At 33.2% G+C, this 11,809-nt stretch overlaps 1 protein-coding gene across 14 annotated transcripts in view; it reads left to right on the top strand.

Moving 5' to 3' along the window:
• The first annotated feature begins 311 nt into the window (after positions 1–311).
• The window catches only part of LOC131064797 (dynamin-2A), a 28,791-nt gene continuing 17,293 nt past the window's right edge, over positions 312–11,809 (top strand). For 4 of the 14 annotated variants that reach the window (XR_009372293.1, XR_009372294.1, XR_009372292.1 and 1 more), the window contains exons 1-6: positions 312–543; positions 5,735–5,810; positions 5,897–6,035; positions 6,927–7,006; positions 7,100–7,157; positions 8,044–8,206. Coding sequence is in view for 4 of the 14 variants with exons in the window: in XM_057999070.2 (XP_057855053.1) it covers positions 6,990–7,006; positions 7,100–7,157; positions 8,044–8,206 (238 nt within the window). In the remaining 10 variants the exon portion in view is untranslated. The other 10 variants (XR_009372297.1, XR_009372296.1, XM_059219749.1 and 7 more) reach the window with 8 other exon arrangements.

The following is an 11,809-nucleotide window of genomic DNA, read 5'->3' as shown; positions in this document are numbered from 1 at the left end:
CCCTTTTATTTAAATAATTTTATACTAAAAATAATTTAAAGTTAATATTATGAAAAAATATTTTTAATAAAGATATTATAACGTAATTTTATTTTATTTAGAAAAAATAAAATAAAGTAAATAAACAAAATATTAAGAAAATAAAACTTTTAAAAGCATGTATTACCTTACTTATTAAGAAAGAAAATAAATTTTTACCCTCCACGTGCCTGAAGATGCTTAGGCAATTTGCATGTGAAGTTAACGTGGAGGAGCTAGAAAAAGGTTGAGATATTTGGCTATACCTATTTTACACTTCCAATTACATTGGGGCGGGAAAAAAGAAAAAACTGGAGACTTTTTAACATGGAGTGAAAAGGGGGTGGAGAAGTAGGGCATATGAAAAATGTTTTTATGTGCCAAGTTGATCAAATCCCAAGCCATATATTGAAGCCCACAGAGTGGATTCTCCACGGAAGGAACTGTCTATGACAGATTGCAAGAGGCTTTCATGCATTTGGAGAAGGCATTCAAGAGTTTTTCTTGAGGATATAGGCGATTAATGTATGCTGAGTCTTTCTTTAATTGTTAGTGTAATTCTATTAAGATCCTGGTTGTTTTGTTTGATTTATTTATTTATTTTTAATTGTTCTATTCGGTAACCATTAAAGAATTCCAAATCTTTCATCCTAATCCTCTAAAAAATACTTTCTTGAGCCCAATCGATTGATATGCTTCACTAATAGGTAGGGTTCCATTGTTATTAGTGGATAATTAAGTGAATTCCTTGACCAGAATTCCAAACTCATCCTTAGTTAAGAAAATGACATCAAATTTAGAATGCAAAATCAAGTGGTAGGGTTGTTTAAGTCTCTCCTTTCCTCTCTTCCTGAGTAATACTTGGTAACCTTTTTAAGAGCATTACAGGCATTAATTCTGGCAAACATGCCTGCAGCTCCCTTTTCGTTCAATCTTGAGGTTTAAACCAAGTTGTTTATCACCAAATCAACATCATATAATTTGGTTACTTCACAATACAGATTAGAGATGTGTTAGCAGCACTGAATACTATTAGCATTTTACTTTTTATTTGGACTTTGTTATCCATTGATAGAGCTCATCCTCTATTGTAAATGTCACAAATACAACATAAAAGTTTACTTTAACCATCTAGAATATCATGAAGTTGGTTAAAATTTACCTCAATCAATTTCCTGTACACATTTTAAACAAAAATCCATCCATTTGACAGTGCTAAATGCATTAGTGTCAAAGCTTGAATTGATTTAAGAAAGTAAAATGGGTTTGAGTTGATTTAAGAAAGTAAAATGTTCTTATTTGTTGCTTTTCATTTGAAGAATATTTTAGTTTAGGTGTGAATAAATGGAGAAACTTAAGACAAAGGTGCAAAATTTGAATTGATACTTCATAGAGATTTCCAAATGGATCTGCATCATTGCTCTCTATCAATTCACTCATTTACTTTACTGTACGCTAGAGGGTTTAAAATTAATTTGGTAGCAATGTCCTATTGATTTAAATATGGAGGGCTAACTCTAGGTTTCATTACCACTTTGTTCTGGCCAATGAACTTCACCAACATGTGCGTTTAGTTGATATACACAGTTCTGGAGTGATATTTCTCCCAGCATCACTAGAGAAATCAACCTTTTGAGTATGCGACAACTGCACGTGTTTCTTTAAGGAAACAATATGTTTGAGTTATCTGATTTAAAACATCTTTGCAATTTTCATAGATATCTAAATTTTTTTTTAATCTGTTTTGCTGACAAACCAAAATTCTGGGTGAAGTAGTGTGCAGGCTTGCAGAAAAATCTGCTCGCATATGCTTGAGTTTCTTGCAAAACTATTTCAGTATATTTATTCTTCACCTTTTCCCCTTTCCAAAACATATTGAACTTTTGATTTTGGCCAAGGCATGTGGAATTTATGATGGTTTAGTGCTGTCCTATTTCACGGAAATCAACAAATTGAAAATTGTTTTTATTGAAAATACGTAATTTTAATAGACATAAGAGTATTACAGTGAAATTTAGAGAATCTATTGGTTATTATTACCCCTCCATCAATTTTTAGAAGGGATATATACTTGGGAGATAGAAATTGAAGATGTTAAACCCCCATCTCTTATATCCGGTAGTAACGAGTGGATTGGAGAATTACATTTAGAATTGGAATTGTTTTCTTGGTTAACTACCTAGTAAATACTTTTATCTTGGGACAGATTATTTGAGCTACTACCAGTATAGGCTTGTCTACTACATAATGCATTATCCATCTTTTATAATTTAATGATATTGTAGTGAGATGATTGGCACACTCTATGCTTTAAACATTAATGACATTGATTATATGCATGGGTGTGTTACTTGATCCCACAATATGTTTATCAATAGGCGTGTGCATTACATATACATTACATGAGCATATAGGTATGCTATCTTAATAGTGATTCACATAATGGATTAAATTCCTTCATGCATGTGACCACACCTTGCTAGACCATTTGTAATGGGTCGGGCTTCTCCAGTGGAGTAGCACAGGGAAGCTTATTGCTTTGTGGCAGGGTGGATATCACCTTGATGATTCTCTCTCTCTCTCTCTCTGGTTATGAAGGATGAAAATGGAAGGTGTTCAGTGATGCAAGTGTTAATGAAATTACTATCTTGTGACCTGCTGATTGACATAGTATATAACTCTTATAAATTGTTATTCTGCTCTTGCAAATTCTGAGTGTGTCATCATGAAGTGTGTTGCAGTACTTATAATATAAAATGTATTTTAAAATTATGTCAAATATAGTAAATGCACTCGTGGGAAGGGAACAGAGGAGGGTTTGTAATGCAAGTGTTAGTACATTTTCTCATCATACGAGCTACTGATTAATATACTAGAAGATTCTTATAGATTACTTACCATTCTCTTGCAGATTTGGGTGTAATTCATGATGATATATGTGAGCACTTGTAACATAAAAATATTTGTTTCTTATAGTTATGCTAAGTGTGGCAAAATAGAATTGTACGAATTGTAATGTTTAGAGAATTGTTTTATGAATGTTTTTGAAAAGATATAAAAAATTAGCCAGTAAATAATTTCTTTGAATTTGGATTACATATGCCTTACTCAATAATTACCATAGGTTTTTAGTGATTATGGGGTGGATGTTACATGAAGTTACAATCCATCGGAATGTAGTATGCTTATACATAAGATTTACTCTTAAAAAGCCAAAATAAACTCGCTGTTGTAGATTTTTTTCCATTCATGTTTACATGATCAAACTATGATAATTGATTTGGATGAGTTATTAACTTTCGTTCAACTATATCACAATAAATTATTAGTTTGCCATGTGGAAAAACTCTGTTGTCAATCCATAGAGCTTTACTAGAAGAATCTATCAAGCTCATTGGTTGAAGATCTTTATTACATGGTGGTTTTGGCTAACTTTTGTACCCCTGGTTGATAATGACTAGAAAAAATTAACACATTTTTTTAACTGTTTGTCTTGTGTATCACACTCCCTTGGAAAGATCATGGAAATAATTCTGCTCTAATAAATTTTTTTTTTTTTTTTCCGTTGAACACTATTATGGATTATAAATTTTATACCATCTTTTAATGATATGCTTTCTTGTCATTTTATTATGAGAAACAAAGAAGCCTTCAAAAGAGGAGCTTGTAACGGTTGTTTTTGTGTTGCTGGAGTTAGCTCATTTATTATAAGTGGGCATTTGATTGGATTTTGGTAGAAGGGATTACACTTTTTCCACCAAATGCCATGGGAGGTTAGCAATCTTTGTATATGACTGCATTTTTGTATAGCCAAGAAAGTGGAAAATAGAAGATATAACAAAACTGTGATGAAGTGGGAATATCTACATAGCCATATTAAATTATGTTATAGATTTCTTTTTTTTTTGATGTTATCATATTGGATGCTATAAGGTACCCTATTAAGATGCAAATCCAATATGTAAGATAGAGATAGAAGCATAAGTGTGTTAGCAAAAGTACCCTATACAATAAGATTTTGTGCCTTTATGGGCATGGATCAAATACAGTAGAGAGGTACTTGAGCCATATCAGAAGAGCCATATATCTATTTGTTTTTTTTATTCACTCAGGGTATCCCCGCGACTCAGCCCAGCGACACTACTTTCCCATTATGGGGCGAGCTGAGGCGAGGCTAATTCCTGGAGATGAGCTAAGCAGCCCATCAGCCAAGCCCATCAGTTGAATCCAAGCCTCAGAGTCGAACCCGAGACCAATGGGGAGCAAACCCATGGTCCAAGCCAACTCTGCTACCTGTCCGGGCTGAAGAGGCATATATCTATTACTGTAGCACATGGAACCAATTTCTATTGAAACCTAATTTCAGAGGGCTTCTTTTGTGTTTCTAGAGTTAGCTCAGTTAGAAGTGTGCTTTTGATTGATTTTTGGTAGAATGGATTACATTCTTTTCACCAAATGCCACTGGATAGTGATTTTTGTATGCAGCTGCAAATCTATGTTTTACTCAGACCCTTAGTCCTGTCAACTACCAGGGATCTGAAATTTTGTCCTTTTATAAAGCTTCCACATCAATGTACTCCTTGCCTATCTACTAGCAGAGATCTGAAACTTTGTGAACTTTAGTCCTTTTATGAGAAATGAATACATTAATAGTTAATTTTAATAAAAAAAATTGCAATTAAATATATTGGCCAAGGACATTGGAGTTAATTGTAAACCTAATGTCTTTCTTAAAGAAGTTGAAAAGGATAGTTTAGCATAGTGCTGGCTTTTGTTATAAGGAGTTTAAGTACTTGTAAATGCAGTTGTTGTTTCTTTTTATTTTTAGCTAGGAATTAAGTTATAATTTAATAAAAGTAAAGGTAGTTTTCCAAATATGGGTGAATGGTTTTGTTCTACGTTGCATGGACATGGACATGAGGTATGTATATGGAAATGAGAATCATATTTATAATATGTATTTAACAAACTCTATGTAACACAAGTTTATAAGCTATTGGAGAAGATTTTCATTACTTTAGAAGCAATTGCTTCTACTGCGTTGGATAACTTCAGAGTAGAAGCTAAAAAAATGGTGGTATCCCTTGTTGATATGGAACGGGCATTTGTTCCCCCTCAACACTTCATTTTTTTTTAAAGAAGGTAATTTGCTATGCCAACATGAAAAGCATTAGATATTTAAGGCAATTGGATAATGCATTTTGTCCTCTGTTTTAAAGCCCTAAGAATATGTCTGGCATTGTCAGCAAGTGTGAACTTTGTTTTGAATATTTATTAGCCTGTTAGGCGTATGCATTTTATCATCATTTATGTTATTGTTTTTTTTATATGATGGGGAATGCGAGACGTTGGTGTACAAACAATTTTTGGGATTTTGTAGTTTCATATTCAACCAAGCTATTTCCATTGTAAATCATCTTAAAAAAATCCATGCAAATTCTGTCGTGTTATTTTCCTGTACTACATTATTCTATTTTCAATTTTTTTTCTAAGGGGTTGTGCTGAATTGGTTACATCACTGTGTCCTTATGGGAACTCTTGGACTTATGTGATTGACTTGTAGTGTGATATACATCATGTTGCTATAGGAGCTAATTATTTGTCTCATTTGTTAACATTGTTTCTAATTATCTACAATAATTTTTCTACTTCTTACATGAAATGCAACTAATTAACATTTTAAGATTATTTTTGGAATGGCAATTACGCTAGATAGGCAACGCAGGGAAGAAGAGATGAAAAATCGAGCTTCCAAAAAAGGCCATGATGCAGAGCAATCTTTGCTTAATAGGGTCAGTATTTTTTTGGTATCATATATTGCATGTGTAGGTATGTGCTATTATCTGATACCTAAAACTAATCCATGTTTTTTCTATAGACAACAAGTCCTCAACCTGGTAGCCAACAAACAGGTGGAACCTTAAAATCAATGAAAGATAAGTCCAATCAGGCAGATAAAGATAAGAAGGAAACATCTGTATTGCAAACTGCTGGTCCTGATGGAGAGCTTACAACAGGTATTCAACTATGTGTCTATTGTTAAGTAGGAGGTATTTTCCATTGGTGTGTAAAATTATTATATTTATCAGCATTCAACTGTGTAGTTTTTGAGTCAAACTTATTGACAAGATGTCATGAATAGTGGTTCACATTAACCTATCTCGTATGAGAATGAATAGTCCACTTAGCACTCATTGCACCTAGGTGATTCTCATAGGGATGAAGCATTGAGACTTCTTGGGAGATCAACCTTCCCAACACAAGATCAAAATATGCTTAACCATGGAGTGTACCCCAAGAATAAGCCCACTTAGCTCCCCTCCCATCTGCAAAATCTTCAGCAAGCAAGAGATTATAAGTGTAGTTTTTCTTGAATGTTTTTTATTGGATATCTAAGAAAGAGAGAAGTTCTATTAATGTCCATGGATGACCAAAAGTAGGCTACCTTATTTTTCTACTCCAAAAGTAGGTTATAGGGATACAAGTCTAGTTTTTCTATGATGATTTTTAGTGGATATGGTAAGAAAGAAACAAAGAAATTATATTAATGTCCATGTATGACCAAGTAGGTTAACTGGACTCAAGAGTACAGCAGTTACTACCAACACATGTGGTCAAGAAACTAGTACAAACAGACAAGAAGGGGCAACAAGAACATGCTTTGGAAAACTAGATCTGCATACAAAGTATTTGAGTTCTGATATTTTTACCTCATTTTTGTAAATTTCCCTTAGCAATCTAGTTCTGGTAGGTTGGGGCTTGTTTACCGCATTCTTTATAGAAGTGTGTATTTATGTACAACTGTATGAATCAAAGTAAATTCTCCATCACTCTTGTAATCTGCATTTAGTTTCTTATTATACACTTGAATTTTATTTAAGATTTCTAAATAAGAATGGTGATGTCAGGATATTTGCTGAAGAAAAGTGCAATTTAAACAAATGGTTGGAGTTGGCGGTGGTTTGTCCTGAATGAGAAATCTGGAAAGGTTTGTTGCATTATATATATGCAATAAAATTATCAATTGTTCAAATGGAAGTCATATATCATATGTGAATTGATTTTAACTTTTTATTTGCAGCTTGGTTACACCAGAAAGCCAGAAGAAAGGCATTTTTAGAGGAGTCATTAATTTTTTGGTACAAAATTGCCAAGGAATCTTTTATTGTTAAATAAGAATTTTGCTTTAAAATTTATCAATTTCTGAATGCATAACCAATCGAAAGGCTAAAATATTATATGCATTTAAGTATTTTTCTATGTAGGGTATTGAAAGAACAGTATAATTTATACAAAATGTGTATGTAAAGCTCCCAAATTAAATTTGTTTTCATTCTAGTGGCGGTTGATGATTTCCATCTTTGAAAGCATTGTCAAATTTTTGCTAATTAGTAGTTATAGTTACCTTTAAGTAAGATTTCCTGGTTATGCCAACATGAAGGGAACAATTGGATTTGGAATTGTAGAGTCAAACTACCGGGATTAGTTTTGTGCAAGTGTATATTCTCATATTAGCTCTATTGATCACAGGTGCACTATGATTGTGTGCGTGATCAGTAACTACGGCTATGCCACTCTCTTTCTATTTTTAATTGATTGTTGTGTGTTGTACATTAAAACAATTCCTGCCATGTTTTTCTTAGTTTACTGGTTTGAATGCAAATTTGAGTGCACCAGTAAATTCCAGGAAAATCCATTATGCAGATCTATATTAACATTTAAGTCTACTATGTTTTAATTTCTTGTGATTGTAAGGACTTTTGGTCCTTTCCTGAAGTTCCTCCTGCGATACAAAGATTGTTCTGTAATTGGAATCTTTAAACTTCCTAATCAAATAAGTGTAAAAATTAGACAGGTTGACTCTTTTTCAATAATATTTTTGGTTGTTTATCTATTGCGTAAACTGTGTCTTAAGTATTTGTTTTTCCTGATTGTCTAGGATGCACCGTGTACTTTTTTAATAATTTAATGTCTTTCCTAAGTTTGCTGGCATTTGTTACTGAATGAACATTTTTCATTTTACAGGAATGTATTATCGAGGAGGTAACAGAAGATGGTACTTCTGATTCTCCAGCTCCAGCCAAATCAAGTTCTAAAGACTCAAAGAAGGCAAATGGTGCTCATGCTGTAGCTGTAAGTCTGGCATTCAAAATCACCAACAAGGTTTTATACAAAACAGTACTAAAAGGTGTGTTTCTTTTTGGGGTTCATGTTGCAAACAGGAGATGCACATACATGTAAATTCAATTGGCACCTTGCAGATGCATATACATATAATTCTTCTTTATTGTTGTCTCAGATCACTTACTGTTATAACAACATTCACACAAGCTATTCTTTTCCACTCTCATTCACTGTCATGCTTGCTAGGGTTTATAGATTTTACCCTATCCTTGTTGCTCAGACTGTCTATTAGGCTTGTGATATAGTGCACTTGTAAACCTGATTGTCACAATTTCATAATGACCGTGCCCCCTTGGAGTTTGGTCTTTTGATGCAAAATATTGTCATTGTCTTTTCCTTGCAGCTGCTCATAGAGTGACCTTGATATTGTCTCTTCTCTTTTCTAAATCTGAAAATGATTCTTACCATCTCTTTTCTTCTTAAAAATCTGAAAATGACTTTAATTTCCTTCTATAATGTTTATATTCTTAGTTTCTCCATTAAACTATGGCTTGCTACATTCTCATACTTTAAGCTCCAAAATGCTTCAATCTTTGTGTATTGCTGCCATCAAGTTTAGGACTGTCACAAAAGGCTTTTGAAATCTGAAAATCACTTCTTTTTATGCTGCTCTTAAATCCGAAAATTGTTGTTTTTAAGAGGCTTTTTGAAATCTCAAAATCATTGTTTTTAAGAGGCTCTCAAATTTGAAAAATCACTATCATAAGGGGCTGCTCTCAAATCTGAAAATCACTTTTTTTTATAAAGCTTTTAAATTTGAAAATCACTGTCAAAAGGGGACTGTCAAAAGGGGCTGCTTCAAACTTCGGTGTTTTTTGGGATCACTTTATTGTATCCTTTCTTCAATCTCAATATGCTGCAACTAATCTTTCTTGGTTGTAACATTAGTGTTTTTAATATTTCACTGTCCTTTCCTCACAGGGTTTGAAGTTGCTCATATTTGGATCTTCTTAGCTGTGAGTGCTTTTGTTCTTGAGGACTGCACCTTAATCATAGTCCATCTTCTCTATGAGCATTATGGACTGTGATTTTGTCAGAATCTTGTCTGTAGACTGTGATACTTTTTAGTAATCTCTTCATATGCCCTCTGTGAGCTGCTTTCAATCATGAAATGCTCCCTTTCATGGCTGTTATAACAATCTTATTTGTGTATGCATGCTCACTGCTTTGATGATAGACAGCAACAAGGCTTCTTTGCATGACTGGGAATGTTGTAGCTTTTTGTTATTCAAAGGTTGTAGCCCTCTGATTAGAGTAATCCATCCTCTACTCATGACTGTGTTCCAGTTCTTGTACTATGTCTAATACATTCTTTCACTTTGTATTGACTATCCTCCTGATTGTGTTTGCATATTCTATAGTTATTTGCTTCGTCAAAACAGTAATGAGGTCTTTGATGTTTTGAAGATTCCCTCACTGTCTTCTGAGCATTATGACTGATATTTTTCAGCTATAGACTGCAACTATGGTTTTTACCCTTGTCTTTGTCCCCTTTGTGTTTGGGTGATCATTGACTCATTGATGAATACAAAGATTAAAGGCACTCTAAAATTAAAGGCTTGTCTAGTACATGTCAAAGTGCAAGAATTAGAATTCAAGGAGAAGATAAAAAACATGAGTAGATGGCAAAAAGGTTATGGAATAAGAGTGTTTTTTCCTTTGTCCATTTAAAGTCAAGAATTTTGCTTTGCATGTGTCAAGCACCATGACCCTACGGAAAAAAGATATTAGCGAGTGATAAACTACTTTGCAAACCTTCTGAATTCAATAGAGATTGCCTTCACTTTGTCATTATATGGGAGTCTCAAAATATTGTTCTAAGAGAATGGGAAAGGGTTAGGATAAGAGTCTTCTTGAATTACAAAAGCTTATTGGCAAGCATTGGTTCTAAGAGTGTTCTTAAATGAAAGCAATTTAATTTTGTTAATTTGTTTGACTCTCACATGAACTCACAATTCAACTCTAGTGTGTATGATGGATACCTTATCATTGCTATCATATGAATATTTAAAATTTCCCTTTATTTTAAAATGACTAAAAAAAACATTTATCCTCAAAATGTGTACCCTTGCCTCTTCCTATCCCTATCTTAGAGACTCGGTGAAACTGAAACATAGGTTTATTTTGAATTCCATGGGTTATTGTTTAGTTGTCTTGTAAACCTAATGTCTTTCTTAAAGAAGTTGAAAAGGATAGTTTAGCATAGTGCTTGCTTTTGTTATAAGGAGTTTAAGTACTTGTAAATGCAGTAGTTGTTTCTTTTTATTTTTAGCTAGGAATTAAGTTATAATTTAATAAAAGTAAAGGTAGTTTTCCAAAATGGGTGAATGGTTTTGTCCTACGTTGCATGGACATGGACATGAGGTATGTATATGGAAATGAGAATCATATATTTATAATATGTATTTAACAAACTCTATGTAACACAAGTTTATAAGCTATTGGAGAAGATTTTCATTACTTTAGAAGCAATAAAGACACATGATGGGATTGAAATTCCCCAATTCATTTGTCAAGGATACATGAAAACCACTTATTATTCCCTTCATCAACTTTGATGATGCGATGATTAATTATCTTGCAATAACTTTTTATTTTTATCATTCCCTTCATCTTTGTGTAACAAGGAGAGTGAAAAAAAACCACTTATTGCAGCTTTGAGACTGACAAGAGGCTATCGTGTGCCATGGTTTGTGAGTGTGTGCACATAGTGAATAATGAGTCTCAAGTTAGAGGAAGAACTTACAAACTTCTTCCACATCAAAATCGTGTGCCATGGTTTGTGAGTGTGCACATAGTGAATAATGAGTCTCAAGTTGAGGAAGAACTTACAAACTTCTTCCACATCAAAATTCAATTTATCTGGAAGAAGGTAATGCTTTCTTTGGCACATGCTCTCAAGCAAATAGGATTTCACAAAAGCTAGTTAGTGAACTTGATTTGAAGGCTACAAATCACCTAAATCCATATTCCTTAGGGTAGTTGAAGCAAGTAGGATATATCTCAATCACTAAGAATTGCAAAGTTAACTCTAGATTCAATCCATAATTTAGAAATGAGGTGAATGTGGATGTGTGAGGTATCATCTTTGGAAGTTATCATCTCTACATTGGGGATGTTCTATAGTTTAGGATTTAGGATGAAGAGTAAATATATGTTACATTATATTAGCAAGGACTTCACTCTTAGTCATATGGGTAGGTACAAAATATCCATCATGAGTGCTTTTTAAGCCAAGAGGCTACTCAATTCTACTGGTAAAAAGAGGAAAAGGGAGTGGCTTAAATCAAATTAGTATGTTAGACAAACAAAGAAAAGAAGAAATAATTGTGTTTTCTATTATGATTGTCTTTGATCTTTTATGACAACAAAAACTCTGTCTCTGCTCTATTATATCCCTTTGTATTGTTATGACTGTATTCACTGTGCATAGCTTTCCATCATTGGATTTGCTCTAATCATTGTGGCTTTGACTGATAATACTATCATTATCTTTAATTTGCATTTTGTTGTTCACGAAATGCCCGTACTCTTACCATACCATTGTCTCTGATTTTGCTGCTCTGTGAATTCATGACTGTTTTAGCTTCTTGTATCTCTTTGTTGA

The sequence above is a fragment of the Cryptomeria japonica genome, chromosome 4 (assembly GCF_030272615.1).
Source record: "Cryptomeria japonica chromosome 4, Sugi_1.0, whole genome shotgun sequence".
Classification (NCBI taxonomy): domain Eukaryota; kingdom Viridiplantae; phylum Streptophyta; class Pinopsida; order Cupressales; family Cupressaceae; genus Cryptomeria; species Cryptomeria japonica.
The sequence above is the reverse complement of the archived record's forward strand: the minus strand, read 5'-3'. Positions and strand labels throughout refer to the sequence as shown.